Here is a 23,753-nt window from a genome sequence, read left to right as displayed (position 1 = left end):
CTCCACAACAGGCTGATTTCTAAGGCCCTGTAAAACACAGAACACAAAAATGGTCCCTGCTGTCTTTAGCTTACAACCTGTGCCCTTCATAGGTTAGCCAAACCTAGTCATGTTTTGGGATCACTATAGGGCACATGAGTCACTTGTAGAGACCTTATTTTTTCTTTTTACTTTTTCTGTCTGAGTGTGTGTTCTTTCAGAAACAGTTTGTATTGACCTCTAATGTAACATTGCCTTAGCAATATCCTGTTTTTTAAGGGGCAGCATGATAGTACACTTTTAGATCTGGCAAAGAAAATCTGCAACGTTCAAAACATTTAGGTAACAAATTTAAGCTCATCTGAATCCCCTTCCTTGCTCAGATAAAATTATTAGTGAGTTTATCAATGAAATCAAACCTGTGTATGGAGACAGCAATGGAAATCGTTCCAAACAGATGGTAGTCAAAACTGGCTTGGAGGGTTCAGATACAGAAATGAGGGTGACCTGAAAGTCTTGACAGATTCCCCTTATACCCAGAGCTTTCTTCAAGAATTGATTAGGGTTAGACAAGAACACTAGGATAAATTCAGACTCTAATGTGGCTGTTGTCCAGTACAAGTCTGGGTCAGTGGCTAGCATAGACAGCAATGGCAACAGTGTGACACCCTGAAAAATGTGCCTTTTGTGAAGTCACAGAGAAAGAGAACAGTACCAAGGCTTGTGATTTACCACATTGTGCCTGTTCCTATCCAGAGAGGTTGATCCCAAAACCAATTTCCATATGCCTGCCAGGCGTGGCCATTGGATCTGTCAGCTGTGTCAACTTGGCTAACCCTGGTGTGACTGTACCGCTGTAGTGTCACGGAGCAATTGTTAGGATGTAGATATTTAGGCCTGTTTGCAAAGGCCTATACTTTAAGAATTTAGGTGTATTTTTATTACTTAGTTAGTTATAGGGATATAAAAGAAAGAGAAAATTACTGTTTGTCTGTGTAGTGGCCTTCTCTTACTGTGACAGTTTGAGGCCTGGTTCTTAGGGTGAGGCCTTTGGCTAAGCAGCAGAGGCCAGCCATAAACTGGGAAGTGTATGGTCACATCCTTACATTTCAAACTAGTCACATTGAAATAAGGTGCTATTGGGCTGTTAGAAATATCAGGACAGGATTATATTCCTATCACCTCCAGAGAAAGGAAAGAGCCTAGAAGATGTAAAAGAAAACGTAGTTTAACAGCATCGTGTCTGGCAAAAACTTATTCATCAATAACTGAAATGTAAAATCCTCATTTCTGTATTGTTCTATCGCTGTAGTCTCCACTTCCTTATTTTTTTTGTCTGTATAATCTGTCTGGTTTTGTAATTGTTTCTGTCTGCTGTATAATGTAATTTTGTTACGTGTAAACCAATTAAGGTGGTGGGATATAATTGGTTAAATAACCATGTTACAGTATGTTAAAATTGGTTAGTTAAATTTCAGTAAAATGGTTGGTTAAAATAAAGCTAAGCAAAACTCAAGTTTTACTATATAGTCTGCAGTCAATCAGGAAGTAAGGGGGGAATGGGAGTGGGGGAATTGGGATCATGTTTTGCTAAGGGGGGGGAATGGGAACAGGGACACAGGGAAGGCTCTGTGGTGTCAGCGCTGGGAAGGGGCACCCTAAGAAAGAAAACTGGAATCATGCTTGCTAAAAGTTCACCCCAACAAACATCAAATTGTTTGCGACTTCGGGTATTGTTGCTCTCTGCTCATGCAAAAAGGACCAGGGAAGTGAGACGGTGAAGGAATAAGCCCCCCAAAAGCAATGTAGTCTCCTCCTTAGAACTGCCATAGTAATAAGGGAAGCCAGGGCACAAAGATTTTATAAAAATTTGTGACTTACTCTCTGGATTAATGGTGGTTGTTTGATTTCAGTGTCAGCATTTCAGAGAATGGAATAGGTGACTCCAGAACCTCTTTCCTCATCAGTACATCTGGGTATATTAACTTTGGCCACAAAAGCTGTTATATTTTTCAGGACTTGGCATGTCAGACTAACACAAAGTTAAGAAGTTAAAACCTCCTTTTAAAAAACTATTTGTATATATAAAATACATACACATCCACCCATCATATGTAAAAACTCTTCTGGAGGGTCTTTGGGTACTTTTCTGCCATGCATTAATTGCACATTTTATGCATGTTTACACAATTAACTAACAATCTGCTCACTTCATTGCTGCAAGAGAAAAATTGCTCTTAAAAATTTTTGAGCAAATTTGTTTGTTCATTTCAGATTCCTTTGTAATTGTGGTAGCACCAGAGCTCCAGTCATTGATTAGGGCCCTGTTGTGCTAGGCACTCTAGAAACATAGGCGCTGAGACTAGGGTACTGGGTGTGCTACCACCTCCCCTGGCTTGAAGTGGTTTCCATCAAATGCAGGATTAGGTTCAGTGGCTCCCAGCACCCCTACTATACAAAGTGTTCCAGCACCCCTGCGACAAACACAACAAAAAGATGGTCCCTGCCCCAAACAGCTTTCAGTCTGTGCTTCTCTGAGGTTAGCCAAACCTGTAATGTTTTAGGAACGCTATAGCACAGAACCAATTGTAGAGACGTTATTTTTCTTTCCAGTTTTTGTGTTTGTGTGTTTTCTTTCAGACAAGTTGGATTAACTTTCCATGCAACATTGTCTTAACAGAATCGTGTAAAATCTGGTCTGATACTGCACCACCCTTTTTGTTTTACAGACATTTTTTCCAAGAATCCAGTATGGCTGCTTTACACAGTATTGCCAGCCAAAATTCATGAGTCAGGCCCTAAAAATCATAACATTTTTAAAAACTATTTTTTTAGTTGTTTTTTCTTTGCCTTCTGGTTTCTGATCCTTTAGGGTGCACTCAGGTCACATTTTTAGGCTTCCTTTTTTTTTTACTGCAACCACAAGGACCAAAACTACTTAATGAAACCTGAGATTCTCACATCATCACAGGAAGTCAAGAGCCAGGGTTTGTATTAAAACACCAAATATTGCAAGACTCATAATAAATCATGAGCGTTTACACTCAAAGCTATTGTGTAAGTAAATCATTACAGTGCAAGAGGATTTGCCGCTTAGTTTCTGTAAGGCTGAAAAGTTGATATTGGTGCCAGTTAGTGCAGCGTTAGAAATGTTTCATGGGTAGAGTTCTCTCTGGAGACCTGGGATTGTCTAGACATTCAGTATCAGGAGGGCCTGGTTGAGAAAGCAAGTTCTTTGTGAGGGGTATTGTTCTTCCTCCAGAAATCACATGCATCTGACAAAGTGAGTATTCACCCACGAAAGCTCATGCTCCAATACGTCTGTTAGTAGATAAGGTGCCACAGGATTCTTTGCTGCTTTTACAGATCCAGACTAACACAGCTACCCCTCTGATACTTGATTCCAGAAACCAAGTAGACCTAAATCCATGATACCTCTTTTTAATGTCCTGGGCACTTTCATGTCTCCTTGTTGAGGTGCAGATGATGATGATAGCTTAGTGCTGTACCAGATCTATGCAGTTCCTCATTCAGGGAGCTGGCAGTCTGAATGGTTAGGCCTCTTTTTTCACCAGAGGATGAAAGTTTTGGCTGTTGGGTGGGCCTGATGTGAGGGCCTTTTCCCTGCTTCTCTCATATCCAGCCTCTGTCCTTGGTTTCTGTGGCTCTGGACCAGGGGAGGGCAAACTACGGCCCACGGACTGGATTCAGCCCATCAGGGCTTTGAATCTGGCCAGCGGGATTGCCAGCCCTGTGGCACAGCAGGGCTAAGGCAGACTCCTTGCCTGCCCTGGCGCTGCACCACTCCCAGAAGTGACCGGCAATCCGTCCCTGCGGCCCCTTGGGGGAAGCGCAGAGGGCTCCGTGTGCTGCCCTCTCCTGCAGGCGCTGCCCTCTCCTGCAGGCACTGCCCTCTGCAGCTCCCATTGGCCGCTGTTCCCCATTCCCGGCCAATGGGAGCTATGGGTTTGGTACCCACAGGCGAGGGCAGCACATGGTGGAGCTGCCTGCCCCACCCCATACCCCAGAAGCCTGCATGCCTTAGCTCCGCTGTACACCACTGCCACTCCAGAGCCGCTTGAGGTAAGCCAGAGCCTGCGCTCCCAACCCCCTGCCCTGAGCCCCCTAAGCCTGCCGCACTCCAATCCCCTGCCCTGAGCCCCCTGCCGCACCCCTCCTGTATCCCAACCCCCTGCCCTGAGCCCCTTCCTGCACACTGCACCCCTTCACACACCCTGCACTCCCTCCCGCACCCCAACCCCCTGCCTCAGCCCTATATTCATGGCCCTGCATGCAATTTTCCCACCCAGATGTGGCCCTTGGGCCAAAAAGTTTGCCCACCCCTGCTCTTGACTATTCCAGCTCAATTCAAATCTTAACCAGAAAGGTTAGAATCCTGCAAAGCTGGTAACACTAAATCTGTTCTCTGTTTTGACCTCCTGTTATCCTCTGGCGTTTCCACGGCTTCTGATCGGGTAGTGAGTTAAATGGGGTAATTCCCTAGTTGAGGGCCTAGTGGTGATGGGAGAGCAAAGAGCAATGGCACCAAGGGGTTGTATTGCATATTCAGAATCTATAGCAGCATATGGCAGTGTGTACTGTCTGACTGCGTGAGTGGCCTGTGGCTGGAGCTTCCTTCTTGCTCTGTAGAAGTGAGCAGGAGTCTCCTTCAAGTCTGTGCAAGAACCTTAGCTCTTTGACTTACTTGTGATTGAGAGGACACAGTTACTGCCAAGCTATGACTGTGCTGTAATTTGTACTGCACGGACAGCAAGCTTGGCACTGTTACAGAGCATGCAATAAGCAGCAGACTCTATTCCCAAGGCAGCTTATAATGACTAGAACAGTAGGAGTTAGTCAAAAAGACCTCCGAAGGTCTCTTCCAACCCTAATCTTCTATGATTCTAAAAAAGCAAAGCTGAACAAGGAGTCCATCCTTGATGCCACCCGGTGTGCAACAGTCATGTGTCTGGCTTACCCTGGGAATTAGATTAATACAGGGGTCCCCAATGCAGTGCCCGCGGCTGCCATGGTGCCCGCAGGGGCATCTAAATGCGCCCGCGTCCTGGCCGGTGGTGGAGCATCCGCCGACAAGCAACCGAATTTCTGCGGCATTTCGGCGGCGACGCTGACAAGCAACATCATCAAGAGGCGTCGCCGCCGAAATGCCGCACCGCCACCATGGTCCTTCGTCTGGCGCCCACCAGACGAAAAGGTTGGGGATCACTGGATTAATAGATTTATAAATTCCAAGGCCAAAAAGAACCATTGTAATCATCTAGTCTGACCCCTGCATAACACAGGCCAGAAAATGTCCTCAACCCTTCCCTTTGGGCTAGAACATTTCTTTAAAAAAAATAAAAAATAAAAATCCAATCTTGATTTAAAAATTGCCAGTGATGGAGACTCCACCAGGTTCCAGTGTAGTTCCAATGGTTAATTCTCCTCACTGTTAAAAATTTACATCTTATCTCCAGTCTGAATTTGTCTAGCTTCAGTTTCCATTATTGGAGTGTATTAGACCTGTCGCTGCTAGACTGAAGAGCCCAGAATCAAATATTTGTTCCCCATGTAGGTATTTATAGACTGATCAAATCACCCCATAACCTTCTCTTTCTCAAGCTAAGTATACCAGGGGCCGGCAACCTTTCAGAAGTGGTGTGCTGAGTCTTCATTTATTCACTCTAATTTAAGGTTTTGATTGCCAGTAATACATTTTAATGTTGTTAGAAGGTCTCTTTATATAAGTTTATAATATATAACTGAACTATTGTTGTATGGAAAGTAAATAAAGTTTTTAAAATGTTTAAGAAGCTTCATTTAAAATTAAATTAAAATGCAGAGCCCCCTGGACCAGTGGACAGGACTCAGGCAATGTGAGTGCCACTGAAAATCAGCTTGCGTGTACTTGGCGCGGTTTACCCCTGTCCCGGACACCTGCCCCTTTTGCTGCATGAGGGAAACCCTGGTGCACATTTAGTTGGAGTTTGCCAGACTGCAGCCCCTATACCGTCTCCTCACAAATATTTTGTTAAGATTTTGGTTGTACTTTTGCCCTCACCTTTTTATTTATGCACTCTCCATCTATGGCCCCACAAAATCATGGGACCTCCTGGTCCATCTCCTCCTGGGCCTGTCTAAAATGGCCATCTGTAAAACCAGGGAGAGGAGATTAGCCGATGAGGTCTCCTGTGACTGGGGCTTTCCGATCCTCTGTCCATTCCCGCATCTGGGCAGAGTTCCTCTGGGCGGCATCCGCTGGCTCCCTTGACGCCTTCGAGGAGCAGTAGGCACTGTCCAGGGTTCTCTGCTCGGTGTCCCCGTCAGGTTCCCTTTGTTTTACCCTTTGACCTCAGTCCCATCCCTGTTATCTCATTAGTTGTCCCAGGAATTATTTGGTTTCCAGGCCCTGTGGATCCTCCCCTTAGGCTCAGGGGAGAGTCATTTAGCAGTGGGCAGGCTCTGCCCCCCACTTCCTGGTTCCCAGTAGGAACAAATGCAGAGGTAGTGAGTCCAGAGCATGCTGAGAACTACTGGAAAGTGTGGTGCTCAGATAAATCTATACTGGAGAGTCTCTTGGTGATCCTGCAATCCAGTGCTTAATTTGCCTAGCAATTCTAGGCTTGCTGCATCAGTTATGAATGTAAAAAAAAACTGTTTGAGCCCCAGCACCTCTTGCATTACAAATTAAGCATTGGTGCGATCTGGTGGATAACTAGTCTTGCTGAAAGGTGCAAACTGTCAATAGACTCCACCAAGACCAGAGAGTCCTTGCATTGGATGGGGATCTGATGTACTTGTGCAAAGTCCTGATTCATGAAATTGTCTGAGGTACCTGAATCCACCAGTACCTCCAGATGGAGGGCTCTGAGATGGAGGACTGTTGGACTTGCAAAGGGAGATGGAGATGTCGGGACCTGCTCGGTTGTTGCCAGCAGACAGGTGCTGATGCTGGGTACCGAGTAGAGGTGGAGAGCACCACCCCAGCCCGGACCCCCCATCAGGGGCTGATGTTTGCCATTCCCTGATGACAGTGTAGATTGGACCTTAGCGAGCAGCCCAGCCTGGAATGTCCTGGTCTTCCACAGTAATAGGCATAGCCCCAATGCAGCTTTCTCTTTGCATCAGAGAGGTCAAGCTGCAGGGGGTCAGGCTGTGGGGAAGACACTGAGGGTTGGTGGGCCAGAGATGGCAGGACTAGGGGGAGTTGGGAAACCAACCTTTCCTGGCAGCATTCCATTAGGCATTTGTCAGCCTTTATGCAAGGTCAATCAAGGCATCCAGACTGGGTGGAAAGTCCAATTGTACCAGCTCATCTTGATTGTGAGACAGGCCGTGGATTCCTAACATTACTGCCCATTGGGAAATGCCTTTTAGTTCACTACTTACCACGTAGCGCTCTAGTTGAAGGCACTGAGGAAGACCAACCCTCGAATAATGCATTGGCATGTGTCACTGCCACCCTATAAGTTCCAGCTCAACCACTGAGCTGGAAAAGCTTAGCATAGTGCCAGTTTTTTCCCCCATGATGGGTTACTCTGATTCACACCCTCTCCCTCAGGACTGGAGCAGGGGTGACAGGTATATAAACCTGCTCTGGTGACCTAAAGCTGCTGTGGGCAGGGCTGCCCCTGCCCCTTCAGCCCTGCGAGTCATCTTGGGGTGGAATAAGGGTTGAAAAGCAGGAAATTCCAGGTAGTTGGTGGGCAGCCCTGCGGGAGAGCAGACCTAAGAATGGCCGTACTGGGTCAGACCACAGATCCATCTAGCCCATTATTCTTCGGACAGTGCCAGGTGCCCTAGAGGGAATGAACAGAACATGTAATCAGCAAGTGATCCATCCCATTGCCCATTCCCAGCTTCTGGCAAACAGGCTAGCGCTACAGCTCCCAAGAGGAACCCCAGGAGAGCTACAGAGAACTAGCCTTCCAAAGGGCCACTCACTGATTCCCCATGCATACAAGGGGACAGCATGCTATGATATACCAACAGCAGGAGAGGCTTGGTGCATCTGGGAATATGCTAAGAAGGACTTTGAGAGTGGGAGCCAGGGCCTTCCCCTACCCTTAAACTCAAACTGTTTAGCTTAATGTAGTATTGAGGGGACTCCTGTTTGTGTGGAGTGGGTTAGTGGTGGTTAGACAGCAGGAGGTGTTGGTCAGTTACCCGAAAATTGTGACAACTGCTCTGTCACTTCTCCATGAGTGTTAGTCCTATTGTCTTACCAGATCCAGTTGCCTTTTCCTAAAAGTCTTCTAACTTCAAATGATGTCGTATGCTCTTTTCATTCCATATTACACACGAGAAAACTCTGTTAAAAGAGCATTTTAAAGTTGTGAAGTCAAGGCTCACAAGTTAATAAAGGCTGCCTGTGTGACTTGAATTGACTCCTTTGTATAATACAGCCTTTCAACTACTCGATCACGCCCTATTTTTCCCCTCTGGATTCTCCCCTCCTCCCTACCCGCTCTTTGTCTGATCTGTCATCCCCCTGCCCATGTTCCCTTTCCTCCCAGTCTTTTTCCTGCCCTGCCCCTTTTCCCAGTCTCTTTGTCCAGCCATTCCCAGTTCTCCCTGCATGCTCTGTCTCCTTATCAGATCTGTCTCTCCTCCTCTGCCGCTCCCAATCTCCTTGCCCAGCTAGTCCTCGTTCTCATGTGCTGGCCAAGAAATCACATTCCCTAGGGAGGACCAGGAAGACTACTGGAGTCGTCCTGTTCTCCTCCCACCCCCATCATCATTTCATTTTCCCTCTAGGATGCCCCCTCCTTCTGGCTTGCTTTTATTTCTCCACGTGATACCTGACGGACTGTTTACTATGTTCTACCTGCCAGCTGGGAGTAGCTTCCACTTCTTCACTCTGAGTCTCCTGGCTGACTAGGCAGGCTTGACCCTCTGTTTTTATGCTGGGACTGTTCTCATGACTTCTCTTGCACTGCAAAGGCTCTGTCAAGTCTGGAGCCTTCCCTCTGGGCATCTCGGGCAACCAGAGATGACATATCCCTTGAGTACTAGCTCGTGCATGCTCATGTCACCTTGCATGCTCAGTTCAGGTTTCTGATCTTGAACCAGTCTTCAAAGAGTAAAACATCCTTTCCAGATCCAGTGACTTTCCATTTATCTGGATAATGTTGTCTCTCCCTTCAAGGTTTTGGAAAGCCAGAGCCGAAGCGTCTCAGTGATAATGCCTCAGTCACTGGGCACTGGCCTCAGTGTTGTTGCTGTTCATGGAGTTACAGAGGCCAAGTCTTTTGAGTGACTGGGGACTTTGCTTGCCTAACGAGACACCTCCGGGAGGCCTGGTGTTCAGATGCAGGTGCTTGGCACTTTCCACAGTTCAGACCCCTTCTATGGTGTCTCAAGTTTGGCACCCCTAAAATCACATATTGCTCTTGAAAATCATGGCCTGGGTGTTTAAGATGTTTGTGCCGGGACATTTCAGTGTTATTTTGGTTATTTTCTGCTCATAAACCTGTCTAACCAAGGCTGCTGCTCTTTCCTGCTGGCTGCCCAGAAGTTGGAGCAGCCCTCAGGGTACGTCTACACTACAGCATAATTTCGAATTAACTAAAACCAGTTTTATAATACTGATATTATAAAGTCGATTTTATGCGTCCACACTAGGGCACATTAATTCGGCGGTGTGCATCCATGGTCCTAGGCTAGCGTCGATTTCTGGAGCGGTGCACTGTGGGTAGCTACTGTAAAAGAATGAGGCCAATAATGTCGATTTGCGTCCACACTAACTTTAAATCGATATAGTAATATTGATTTTAGCGTTACTCCTCTCGTTGGGGAGGAGTACAGAAATCGATTTTAAGAGCCCTTAAAATCGATTTAAAGTGCATTGTAGTGTGGACGGTACAGCGTTAAATCGATTTAACGCTGTTTAAATCGATTTAACTGCATAGTGTGGACCAGGCCTCAGTGAAGAGAAAGGGATTAGGTAGGGACCTTCCCTGCCCATCTCTCCATGGGGGCATGGACAGAGATCTTCTGCCCAGTGTATTGGGGAGAGAACATTCGTTCCCAGGAGAAGCAGTTCGCCCTTGAGATGGGTGTCACGGTGAGAGACTGGTTGCCCTGACAGAAGGCACTTCAGTTAGTGGTGGCCCTGCGGAGATGAAGATGAAGCCAAATAGCGAGGTTAATGGTGACAGGTGTATAGGTTGTGTGCTCTTGGTAACCTTACATATGCTAATCCTTTTCTGGGCATGCATTGTGTGCACCCTGCAGTACCGTTACCGTCTGCCTACAGCCTCTATACTGGTTTCTTTTCTTTTTGCTATAGGTGAGTCTGGAGGAAGATAGAGAGAGGGAGAAAACCGTCTGGATTTGAATTGTGAGATCTGGACCCAAGCCTTGTAATGATGGTGAGTACTTTCGCTCGTCTCTCTGTCTTTTGTTCATCTCTCTCTACTTTCTTCAGAACTTTACCCTCTCTCCCTGTAGTAATTGGAAACTCAGAGTCCACGCACCTACCTTCTGCATCTTAGACACAGCCAATGTGGCTGCATCTGAGATGTTCCAAGCTGTGGCAATAGCGTCTGAAGTAGGAACCAAACTGCTGGGGAATGGAGAATGAATTAAGTAGAAGAAAGGGATCAGAACAAGTGTGTGCCATTGCTTGATGGCACCTAAGTGAGAAGATAGTGTTGTCTGGCAGCAGTTGTGTGCTAGCCCAGGCCTCTGGGCACTAGAATTTTCCAACCTTCAACACTGGAGGGCCCTGAGATCCAAGAATTATGCAAGAGGCCCCTTGGCTCTTATTACAGACCTGGGAGTGGATGCTTAGGTTACTATGTTGCTTTGAGGAGTGATGATGTGACTGCAGAAAAGGTAAAAGTTGGTTTCCTCCTCATCTGAGATGATATCATGGTGGGAGGACTTCCCTGGCCATATGATTCCAGGTAGAAAAAGGATGTTAGCCCTAACAAATAAAAGGGGAGTTGATTATATTTTTCAGTTCAAAAAGAAAAAAAAAATGAAAAATGAACATCTAAACTCTAAACCCAGACTATAGGGAAGCTTTGGGTATGTCTACACTACGGGATTATTCCGATTTTACATAAACCAGTTTTGTAAAGCAGATTGTATAAAGTCGAGTGCACACGGCCACACTAAGCATATTAATTCGGCGATGTGCGTCCATGTACCGAGGCAAGCCTCAATTTCCAGAGCGTTGCATTGTGGGTAGCTATTCCGTAGCTATCCCATAGTTCCCACAGTTTCCTCCGCCCCTTGGAATTCTGGGTTGAGATCCCAGTGCCTGATGGGGCAAAAAACATTGTCGCGGGTGGTTCTGGGTACAGCCTCAGCCCTCCCTCTGTGAAAGCAGCAGACAACCGTTTCGCAGCTTTTTTCCTGGGTGAACTGTGCAAACGCCATAGCACAGCAAGCATGGACCCTGCTCAGATCAAGACCGCAATCGTGGACGTTGTAAACACCTCGCGCATTCTCCTGCAGTCTATGCTGAACCGGGACCTGCAAAGCCAGGTGAGGAGGAGGCGGCTACAGCAGAGTGGCCACGAGAGTGATGAGAACATGGATACAGAATTCTCTCAAACCACGGGCCCCTGCACTTTGGAGATCCTGCTGGTAGTGGGGCAGGTTCTAGCCATCGAACGCCGATTTTGGGCCCGGGAAACAAGCACAGACTGGTGGAACCGCATAGTTTTGCAGGTTTGGAACGATTCGCAGTGGCTGCGAAACTTTCGCATGCGTAAGGGCATTTTCATGGAGCTTTGTGACTTGCTTTCCTTGCCCTGAAATGCCATAATACCAAGATGAGAGCAGCCTTCACAGTTGAGAAGCGAGTGGCAATAGCCGTCTGGAAGCTTGCAACGCCAGACAGCTACCGGTCAGTTGGGAATCAGTTTGGAGTGGGAAAATCTACTGTGGGAGCTGCTGTGATGCAAGTAGCCAAAGCAATCATTAAGCTGCTGCTACGAAAGGTTGTGACTCTGGGAAATGTGCAGGTCATAGTGGATGGCTTTGCTGCAATGGGATTCCCTAACTGTGGGAGGGCGATAGATAGAACCCATATCCCTATCTTGGCACTGGAGCACCAGGGCACCCAGTATGTAAACCGCAAGGGGTACTTTTCAATGGTGCTGCAAGCACTGGTGGAACATAAGGGACGTTTCACCAACATCCACGTGGGATGGCTGGGAAGGTTCATGACACTTGCGTCTTCGGGAACACTACTCTGTTTAAACGGCTGCAGCAAGGGAATTACTTCCCAGACCAGAAAATAACAGTTGGGGATGTTGAAATGCCTGTAGTTATCCTGAGTGACCCAGCCTACCCCTTGATGCCATGGCTCACGAAGCTATACACAGGCAGCCTGGACAGTAGTCAGAAGCTGTTCAACTACAGGCTGAGCAAGTGCAGAATGGTGGTAGAATGTACATTTGGCCGTTTAAAGGCGCGCTGGCGCACATTACTGACTCGCTCAGACCTCAGCCAAACCAATGTCTCCATTGTTATTGCTGCTTGCTGTGTGCTTCACAATCTCTGTGAGAGTAAGGGGGAGACCTTTATGGCGGGGTGGGAGGCTGAGGCAACTCACCTGGCCGCTGATTACGCGCAGCCAGACACCAGGGCGATTAGAAGAGCACACCACGAAGAGGTGCGCATCAAAGAAGCTTTGAAAACGAGTTTCATCACGGGCCAGGGTACAGTGTGACTGTTGGTTGTTTCCCCTTGATGAATGCCCCCCCTTGATTGACTCATTCCCTGTAAGCAACTCACCCTCCCCCTTCGATGACAGCTTGCTTAAGGAAATAAAGTCACTATCATTTAAAAATCATGTATTCTTTATTAAAAAGTCATTATAAGAAGAGGGAGAGAACTGACAAGATATCCCGAGTGTGGTTTGGGAGGAGGATAGGAGAGAAGGAAAAGGCCACTAAAAATATTTCAAAGTAATGACAGCCTTTTGGTTGGGCTGTCTACGGTGGTGGAGTGGGCGGGTGCACAAAGCGTTCCCCCACGCGTTCTTACACGTCTGGGTGAGGAAGATATGGAACATGGTGAGGGTGGTTACACAGGGGCTGCAGCGGCACTCTGTGACCCTTCTGCTGTTCCTGAAGCTCCATCAGACATCGGAGGATGTCAGTTTGATCACGCAGCAGCCCCAGCGTTGCATCCCGCCACCGCTGATCTTCCTGGCTACACCTCTGATCTTCCTGCCGCCACCTCTCATCTCCTGTCTCTCCTCTCCTCATTTTGGTCCCTCCTGTCCTCATGTTCACTGGCATCTTTCCTGTAATTTGATACCACGTCCTTCCACTCATTCAGATGAGCTCTTTCATTGCGGGTCACTTCCATGATTTCCGAGAACATTTCATCTCGCGTCTTTTTTTTCCTCCGCCTTATCTGAGATAGCCTTTGGGATGGAGTAGGGAGGCTTGAAAAATTTGCAGCTGCATGAGGGAGGGGAAAAAAGGGAGAGAAATATTTAAAAAGATAGATTTTACAGAACAATGGTTATACTCTTTCACAGTGAACAACACTATTCACCTTACATAGCACATGTGATTTCACTACAAGGTCGCATTTTGCATCTTAATATTGAGTGCCTGCGGCTCTGGTGTTAGCGATCTCACAGATGCAGGTCCAGACAGCAGAATTCAGCTTGCATGCGGCCATGGTAAGCCATTGTCTTTCAGCTTCTGCAGCCTCCATATACATGGTGCCCTCCTTTCCCAAATACCAAGCAAAGCCTGTTCAGTGCTGCTTCTTTCCTGTTAACATGCAGCAGCAGAAACCACCCCCCCATCCAATTCTCTGGGATGATCGCTTTACCCCTCCCCCCACCGCATGGCTGGTATCATGGAAGATCACTGCTAATCACCCCCCTACCTCCCCCCCCCCCCCCCCCGTGTGGCTGGTAGCAGGGAAGATCCCTGCTAGCCAAACACGAAAAAGCTCAGCGCCATGACCCTCCTCCCCCCCCCCCGCTTGGCTACCTGCAAGGAAGGATTTCTTTTAAGCAACAGGCAGACAGGCCAGTAGGAATGGCCATCTCTGTCCCCTTAATTAAATTCCTGAATTTCAACCAGGTTACCATGAACGATATCATTCTCCTGAGGATAACACAGTGAGATAAAGAACGGATGTTGCTTGAATGCCAGCAATCACCGGGACCATTCGCAGCTAGACTTTGTCATGCAATGATACCAGATTACTTTCTACATGCATGGCGTGGTCAAGTGTTCTACCATGGTGGACGGAATAAGGCTGCCTTGCCCAGAAACCTTCTGCAAAGGCTTTTGGAGTACCTCCAGGAGAGCTTCATGGAGATGTCCCTGGAGGATTTCCGCTCCATCCCCAGACATGTTAACAAACTTTTTTCCAATAACTGTACTGGCCGCGAATGCATCCCAAGTCCTCAGGGCAAATCAGTCATTAAAAAACGCATGCTTTTAAACCATGTTTTATATTTACAAAGGTACACTCACCAGAGGTCACTTCCATGGCTTCATTGTCTGGGCTACTGGCTTGGGAGGGTAATCCTGTCTGGGTGAGAAAAAGCTCCTGGCTGTTGGGGAGAACGGAGCGTTGTGTGCTTTCTGCAAGCTCGTCCTCTTCTTCCGCCTTCTCATCTTCCCCATCCACAGAATCCTCAGCCATGGCTAAGATTACCACCCCCACCTCAGAATCTACGGACAGAGGTGGGGTAGTGGTGGCGGACCCCCCTAGAATTGCATGCAGCTCAGCATAGAAGCGGCATGTTTTTGGCCCTGCCCCGGACCTTCCGTTTGCTTCTTTGGTTTTCTGGTAGGTTTGTCTGAGCTCCTTAACTTTCACTCTGCACAGCACTGAGTCCCTGGTGTGGCCTTTCTCCATCATAGCCTTGGAAATTTTTTCAAATGTTTTTTTCATTTCGTCTTTTGGAACAGAGTTCTGTTAGCACAGAATCCTCTCCCCATATAGCGATCAGATCCAGTACCTCCCGTGCGGTCCATGCTGGAGCTCTTTTTCAATTCTCAGGAGACTGCATTGCTACCTGTGCTGGTGAGCGCTCCACGCTGGCCAAACAGGAAATGAAATTCAAAAGTTCGCGGGGCTTTTCCTGTCTACCTGGCCACTGCATCCGAGTTCAGATTGCTGTCCAGAGCGGTCACAGTGCTGCACTGTGGGATTCTGCCCGGAGGCCAATACCGTCGATTTGCGGCCACACTAACCCTAATCCGATATGGTAATACCGATTTCAGCACTACTCCTCTCGTCGGGGAGGAGTACAGAAACCTGTTTAAAGAGCCCTTTATATCGATATAAAGGGCCTCGTTGTGTGGACAGGTGCAGCGTTAAATCGGTTTAATGTTGCTAAAATCGATATAAACGCGTAGTGTAGACCGGGCCTTATGTGCAAAAAGAGGGATGTGTATGTGTGTGCACCTCCATCTGTGAGAGAGGCTGGACATGTATCAGAGCAGAAGTGTCTGTAGGGAGTCTGTGTCTGAGAGCTCTGTGGGTATGTCTACACAGCCGGCAACAGCGAGCCTCCTAGCCTCGGTTGAAAGACTTGGGATAAGGGACTTACACTAGTACCCTAAAATTAGATGTGTAGACGGTGCTTTGAATCATAGAATATTGGGGTTGTAAGGGACTTCAGGAGGTCATCTAGTCCAACCCCCTGTTCAAAGCAGGATCAATCCTCGACTTAATCATCCCAGCCAGGGCTTTGTCAAGCCTGACCTTAAAAACCTCTAAGGAAGGAGATTCCACCACTTCCCTAGGTAACTCATTCCAGTGTTTCACCACTCTGAGTGAAAAAGTTTTTCCTAATATCCAACGTAAACCTCCCCCACTGCAACTTGAGACCATTACTCCTTGTTCTGTCATCAGGTACCACTGAGAACAGTCTAGATCCATCCTCTTTGGAACCCTCTTTCAGGTAGTTGAAAGCAGCTATCAAATCCCCCCTCATTTCTTCTCTTCTGCAGACTAAACAATCTCAGTTCCCTCAGCTCTCCTCATAAGTCATGTGCTCCAGCCACCTAATCATTTTTGTTGCCCTCCGCTGAACTCTTTCCAATTTTTCCACATCCTTCTTGTAGTGTGGGGCCCAAAACTGGACACAGTACTCCAGATGAGGCCTCACCAATGTCGAATAGAGGGGAATAATCACATCCCTCGATCTACTGGCAGTGCTCCTACTTATACAGCCCCAAAATGCCGTTAGCCTTCTTGGCAACAAGGGCACACTGTTGACTCATATCCAGCTTCTCGTCCACTGTAACCCCTAGGTCCTTTTCTGCAGAACTGCTTCCTAACCATTCGGTCCCTAGTCTGTAACAGTGAATGGGATTCTTCCGTCCTCAGTGCAGGAGTCTGCACTTGTCCTTGTTGAACCTCATCAGGTTTCTTTTGGCCCAGTCCTCTAATTTTTTTAGGTCCCTCTGTATCCTATCCCTACCCTCCAGCATATCTACCACTCCTCCCAGTTTAGTGTCATCTGCAAACTTGCTGAGGATGCAGTCCACGCCACCCTCCAGATCATTAATGAAGATATTGAACAAAACCGGCCCCAGGACCGACCCTTGGGGCACTCCACTTGATACCATCTGCCAACTAGACATGGAGCCGTTGATCACTACCCGTTGAGCCAGACGATCTAGACAGCTTTCTGTCCACCTTATAGTCCATTCATCCAGCCCATACTTCTTTAACTTGCCAGCAAGAATACTGTGGGAGACCATATCAAAAGCTTTGCTAAAGTCAAGGAATAACATGTCCACTGCTTTCCCCTCATCCACAGAGCCAGTTTTCTCCTCATAGAAGGCAATTAGGTTAGTCAGGCATGACTTGCCCTTGGTGAATCCGTGTTGACTGTTCCTGATCACTTTCCTCTCCTCAAAGTGCTTCAGAATTGATTCCTTGAGGACCTGCTCCATGATTTTTCCAGGGAATGAGATGAGGCTGACTGGCCTGTAGTTCCCTGGATCCTCCTCCTTCCCTTTTTTAAATATGGGCACTACATTAGCCTTTTTCCAGTCATCCGTGACCAACCCCATTCGCCATGAGTTTTCAAAGGCCAATGGCTCTGCAATCACATTCGCCAACTCCTTTAGCACCCTCAGAGGCAGCGCATCCGGCCCCATGGACTTGTGCTCGGCCAGCTTTTCTAAATAGTCCTGAACCACTTCTTTCTCCACAGAGGGCAGGTCGTCACCTCTCCATACCGTGCTGCCCAGTGCAGCAGTCTGGGAGCTGATCTTGTTTGTGATGACATGGGTGAAAAAATCATTGAGCACATTAGCTTTTTCCACATCCTCTGTAACTAGGTTGCCTCCCTCATTCAGTAAAGGGTCCACACTTTCATTGACTTTCTTCTTGTTACTAACATACCTGAAGAAGCCCTTCTTGTTACTCTTAACATCTCTTGCTAGCTGCAACTCCAAGTGTGATTTGGCCTTCCTGATTTCGCTTCTGCATGCCTGAGCAATATTTTGATACTCCTCCCAGGTCATTTGTCCAGTCTTCCACTTCTTGTAAGCTTCTTTTTTGTGTTTAAGATCATCAAGGATTTCACTGTTAAGCCAAGCTGGTCGCCTGCCCTATTTACTATTCTTCCTATACATCGGGATGGTTTGTTCCTGCAGCCTCAATAGGGCTTCTTTAAAATACACCAGCTCTCCTGGACTCCTTTCCCCCTCATGTTATTGAAGTCGTGGCTCGGCTGGAGCTTGGGCTTTGTAGCTAGGGAGAGAGGTGGCTTTCTGAGCCCAAGCTGCAGCACAAAGCACTGTCTGTACAGCTACTTTTAGAGAGCTAACGTGAGCCCTGCTAGCCTAAGTCTGTCAGCATGGTCTGGGAGGTTTCTTGCCATGGACTAAGCAGCCATCCTCTGTGTGAGAGACAGCATATTGATTTTAAAGGAAAATATCATTCCAGATTAACTGGATCCATTTTTGGTCAATAACAAAAATAATTATTCAAAGGCAGATGGTAAGATTGATTTTAGGAGAGTATATGGTACAGCACCTCTTGGAAACCTCACTGGTTCATTTGCTTGGAAATTTGCATCATCACCTGTGTTGAAAACTGACTCATGGAAGTAAACGATGCATCGAGTAGCAATGCATGGAGCTGGAGGAAGTGTCCTCTGGGTACCATGGCGGTTGGTGTCCAGTCTAGTTAAAATCTTCATGAAAAGAAATATGTAGTTTTAATTCCAGCCGTTTAGGGCATGAGTTGCCCCACTGAAGTTAATGGGTTTGCTTGTCTGAGTAACTGCTCAAAAATATGAATAAGGCTGGTCAGTCTGGCCCTTATCTAGGTAAGGAATTGTTTAGTAGGGATAATGTTTTCAAAAGTGACTTTGACGCTAAGGAGTCTAAGTCCCATTGACTTTCAATGAGACTCCAATGTTGCTTTTGAAAATATTACTCTAGATCAGGGGTTCTCAAATTGAGGGTTGGGATCTCTCAGGGTCACAAGGGTTATTACGTGGGGGGGGGGGGGTCATGAGCTGTCAGCCTCCACCCCAAACCCCGCTTTGCCTCCAGCATTTATAATGGTGTTAAATACAAAAAAGTGTTTTTAATTTATAAGGGGGGAGGTCATGCTCATAGGTTTGCTGTGTGAAAGGGGTCACCAGTACAAAAGTTTGAGAAACACTGGTCTAAATCCATAATATGCCCATACCTTGAATACTGTGTGCAGTTTTGGTCACCCTATCTGAAAAAAGATATTGGAAAAGTTACACAAAAGTTCAACAAAAATGATTAGGAGTATGGAACAGTTTCCATACATGGTGAAATTAATGAAATTGGGACTTGGAAGCTTGGAAAAGATATCACTGAATGGGGATATGATAGAGGTCTATAAAATCGTGAGTGGTGTGGAGAAAGTGAATACGGAAGTGTTATCTACCCCTTCACATAAGAACCAGAGGTCAGCCAATGAAACTAATAGGCAGCAGGTTTAAAGCAAACAAAAGGAAGTATTTCTTCACACAACTCACAGTCAACCTGTGGAATTCATTGCTGGGGATGTTGTGAAGACCAAAAGTAATAATAGAATTAGATAAGTTCCTGGAGGATAAGTCCATCAATGACTATTAACTAAGATGATCAGGGATTCATCTCTGTGCTCTGGGTGTATCTAGCCTCTGTTTACCAGAAGCTGGGAATGGACGATGGGATGGATCACTCGTTGAGTGCCTGTTCTGTTCATTCTTTCTGAAGCACCTGGCATTGGCCACTGTTGGAAGACGGGATACTGGGCTAGACGGACCTTTTGTTTTCCAAGACCTGTAGCTTTTATGCTGAAATGTTTGGTCTCTATCAAAAACCAGATTGTCTAATTTATTTTGCTTTGGTTTATTTTAAGAAGGTTTGCACCAAATCCCCTCAGTCATTTTCAAAGTATCAGATACTTTTCCTGCATAAGAAAATTGGACACCATTATTTTGAGGAGTTACAAAATTACTGAACTTTTTGATATTTCAAAAAACTTTTTTAAAATCTGAGTTAACATTTGAACCTATGTTTTTTTGCCCACATCATAGGGAATGTTGTCAGTAACATGTAAGATGTTCCTGGAACCATGGATATGTGTGCATCCATAGCTAATTAATGCAGTAGCGAGTTGCTGTTTAAAATGCAGTTGACAAGTTGTGCTGGTAAACGCCACAAGCCGTAAGGCTCCAGGGCACTACAACTGATTGACTCTGGTGACGAATCCAGCAGAGTTTGTTAATCGGAAGCTGAATAGCCTTTCTAGCAACGTGATTGAGCTTTACAGGTAGACTTTGTTAGAAGTAAAACCCAAGTAACTGCAGACCTACTAGCTTATGAACTTTGTTAGCAAAACCTGTGGCAGTGAGTTCTGAATAACACCAGATAGTTCTACTCCTTCTTTAAAAATCTTTTTAGAAAAATCTGCAAAAATTGCAGGGCGAAGATTCCACAATTGCAAGAAATCAGGTCTTCTCCACCAACGCATTGGAGCAAGGCTGAGGGAGAGACTAGACCCACGTTGGGCAGCTCTCAATCCCCATCGGCCTTGCGGCCTCCGACTCAAGCTGAGCGGAATAGCCCAGCCCACTCTGAGCTGACCTCCCTGGACGCCAATGGCCACATTCAGGTGTCCTCCACGCCAGAGGCCCTGCAGACAGCTCAAGATGTTATGTCTCTACCAGTACTAGTCACACCAACATCAGCAGCTCCCTGATCCAGAGGCAAGCCACTGCTTGGACCCCTGCAGTCACTGCCTGGACAGTACCACTCACAGTTGAGGGAAGTTTCCTGACGCCGTTTTCTGCACAGTGACCATCCCATGCACAGGCCGCACCTGTCACTGTCGACCCCCACCAGGTTGCCTAGCTGGGTGCCGGGCAGCAGGGGTTCCAGGCACCGCTCCACCTTGAGGGAATGTAGACCTCACTATGAGAGCGTGCCCCTCCAAGACCAGGAGAGACAGTACCGGAGGTTGTTATCTCAGAGAAGCTATCATAGCCCCTCGCGATATGGATGTCGACGCCTGCTCCTGCTCTTCGTCACATTCAAGGTCCCCACCACAGCACCCCTCCCGCAGCCCCAGGCATTGATAGCAGGCACCCTGCCATTGCAGATCCACCCATCGGAGACATTCGCAGAGCAGCTGCTACAGACGGTATTCCTGCTCCTCTATGCCAGAATCAGTCTCGGGTTCGGCACTGCTCACGTCACCGTCACTCATCTCCGTCCCGGGATGGTAGTAGATCGTATGCCAGCCTGGCCTCCCTTCCAAGTCGACAGTCGGTGGGCCAGGCAAGTCAGACGGGGCAGTCCACTTCGGTGCCACAGCAGAGGCAGTGGCACCAGGGTCCCTGGCCAGCACTGTGGTACAAATGGGCCTCAGTAGTGGCTTGCTCGGTGGCCAGAGCCTCGGAAGGACCATTGGCCTCCCTCTCTTAACCTTCCAGAAAAGTGTCAGTGGAGCGTTCATCCCCAATCCCGTACTCTCTTAGAGCAATGCTAACTCTGCTGCATTGCACTTACGCAATAGTTTGGGTTCCTAATGTGGCTGTTAAATGTATTGTACAGTCTTGGGAGGAACCTAGTTTATTAATTAAATAAAATAAATAAATTAGAAGGGGACCAGGTGGTGGGACCTGCGGCACTGGTGGGGACGCAGAGCACTGCACACCCATCCTCATCCTCATCCTCCCCAAATGAGGCAATCACAGCTCCTCCTCCTCCCATCCCACAGGAAGACACGAAAGCCCATGAGGAACTGTTGTAAAGGCTGGCATCGAGCCTCAACCTACAAGCTGAGGAGGTAGAGGAACCCTTGGACTCCCTCTTCAATGTCCTCTCGGCTACAGCACCGGCCAGGGTGGCTCTCCCACTCCATGAAGGGGTGGCAAAGATCTCAAACACCTTGTGGCAACCCCCGGCTTCCTTGCGCCCCATCTCTAAGAGGGCAGAATAAAAGTATTTTGTGCCCGCCAAGGGGCACGAGTATTTGTATACCCACATCGCCCCCAACTCTCTAGTGGTCAAGGCGGTCACCCATAGGAAGCATCAGGGTCAACCAGCTCCTACTCTTAAGAATAGGGACTCGAGGAGACTAGATTTATTCTGTATAAAGGTTTATTCATCCTTGAGCTTCCAACTGAGGGTGGCAAACCACCAAGCCCTGCTGGGTGGGTATGACTTCAATTTGTGGGGCTCGATGGCCAAATCTGTGGACTCCTTCCAGTAGCATGATAAGAAAGAGTTCAAGGCCCTGATTGAGGAGGGCACAGCTGCCACCCGGGCGGCTCTTCAGGCAGCCTTGGACACTCTGGATGTGGCTGCACGGTCTATGGCCTCTGCAGTGTCCATGGGGAGAGCGTTGTGGCTCCTGCTGTCTGAGTTGTCCAGGGAGGCACAGAACTCCTTACAGGACCTTCCGTTTGATGGCAAGGCCCTGGTCGCGGAACAAACAGACGTGAAGTTACATGGTCTTAAGGACTCACACATGACATTAAAGACCCTTGGTCTCTGTGTCCTGGCCCTGGTCAGGACCAAATTCAAGCCGCAGCAGGCTCCCAGTGAGGCCACCCACTCCAGATATGAGCCCCCTTATAAAAAATCAGGGGACTATAAAAAGTACCTACAAAGGCAATCCTGGCCTGCGCCCCAGCCAGGGCCCTCTAAGGGCTGGCAGGCAGGTAAGTGCTAGTTTTGATGGGATGCCTGGGGATGACTTACCAGTTTGTACTAGGGATCCACCCAACCTTCCCTTCTCCAACCGCCTACGTACTTTTCTCCCAGAGTGGTCACTGCTGACCTCGGACTGGTGGGTCCTCAGCACCATCTCCCAGGGCTATACCCTCCAGTTTCTTGCTACCCCACCTACCCACCTTCATTCCCTGACACTCCACCCCTTTCACAAGGGCTTACCCGAGTAGGTGGTGCGGTGGCTCCTTCACTTAGGAGCAGTGGAGGTGTGCTGGCGGAGTTCAGATTCAAGGGTTACTACTCCTGTTATTTCCTTATCCTGAAGGTGAAAGAAGACAGGAAACATTGCAAACCATCTACATCATAGGTTACAATTCCTACCTTGTCTCACAGATGAAAGGATGAAAAAAAAGGAGCTGTAAATTTAAAGTCAGGAAATTAAAAATGTAAAGCTCTCTTTTGGGACAACGCTAACTCTGCTGCATTGCACTTACGCAATAATTTGGGTCCCTAATGTGGCTGTTAAATGTATTTTACAGTCTTGGGGGGAACCTAGTTTCTCCATTGATAAGATTGACACTAGCTTTCTATTAGAAGTATGATTTTTACACTTTCACCTGTATTGTCCTGAATATCAGCAAAATTAAACCAAGCCACTTCAATTTTCACAAGTCATCTTAGGCCAGGGCAGATTTTTTTTTTGGAAAATTTGACTCTAAACAATATGTTTGAGAGGGGAGGCTTCTTAAAAGGTTTTTCACTTTCTGTAATGGTGGGTTTTTCTTTTCTTTTTTTTTTGGGGGGGGGGACAGGGGAGGGGGCTGCTGATCATATCCCAAAATAAAATCTCCAAGTTTTCTGCTGAAGCCTCATGGCATCCTTGACCTTCATGCAGGACTGAAGGCAATTCAGTTTTTTCCTTTAACCTTAGCTAATTTAGAAAACAATTTTCATAATCTCTTCCCCAGTCTGAACTCAGGCGTCAATGGTAAATCTTTGTGAATGTTGCAGTTTACCAGAAGGGTAGCCTCCACCCATGCAACTTGCTGATAAAGAAACTTCCTCCTCCATTAGTGCAACCAGCAGGGCCCCCAAAAGCTTTCAGAGGAGGGTAAAAAATGACTTGCCATTGGCCCTCTGACTGGCACAAATGCAGGAGCATGGGCTTCCTGTTGGCCTGGTCACCTGGGGGAGGCTAGTCTGATGGGTGGGAGCATGGGACAGCTGAAGAACTTTCCAGGGCTTGGTCCTTCCCCTTGAGTACTGAAAGAGGTTCTGTATCTTCCCAGTGCCCTGAGCTGCCGGCTGCAGTCCCATACCTCATTTGTGCAGCAGGCTCAATGCCTGTTCCCCTCTCCCTGGCTCTCTACTGCTTGCTCCACCTGGCCTATGGACTCTTGACCAGCAGCATGGGAATGGGGGCATGGAGTCTTTGCCAAAGTCCTGGTGCCAGTCCCACTGTCCTCTTCGCCACACAGGTCCTCTGTAACTAGTTGTTGTATCCGGAGTGTGGGCTGCCTGGCCAAGGGATTAGCACTGGCTGTGGGCTGAGGCCAAGAACAAACGACTGGGAATCAGACTGGGTTGGAACTTCATGAGATCAGAAGTGAG

General features: G+C 47.5%; 1 protein-coding gene across 6 annotated transcripts in view; it reads left to right on the top strand.

Moving 5' to 3' along the window:
- Positions 1-23,753, top strand: part of MTMR4 (myotubularin related protein 4) — a 125,622-nt gene that overhangs the window by 33,152 nt on the left and 68,717 nt on the right. For all 6 annotated transcript variants that reach the window (XM_030536534.1, XM_030536539.1, XM_030536533.1 and 3 more), the window contains one exon: positions 10,271-10,352. In XM_030536534.1, the coding sequence (XP_030392394.1) occupies positions 10,347-10,352 (6 nt within the window). In that variant the 5' untranslated portion in view covers positions 10,271-10,346. The remainder of the gene's footprint in view (positions 1-10,270; positions 10,353-23,753) is intronic.

The sequence above is a fragment of the Gopherus evgoodei genome, chromosome 17, assembly GCF_007399415.2.
Source record: "Gopherus evgoodei ecotype Sinaloan lineage chromosome 17, rGopEvg1_v1.p, whole genome shotgun sequence".
In the NCBI taxonomy this organism is placed as follows: Eukaryota; Metazoa; Chordata; order Testudines; family Testudinidae; genus Gopherus; species Gopherus evgoodei.
This window is presented reverse-complemented; position numbering and strand designations above follow the sequence as displayed.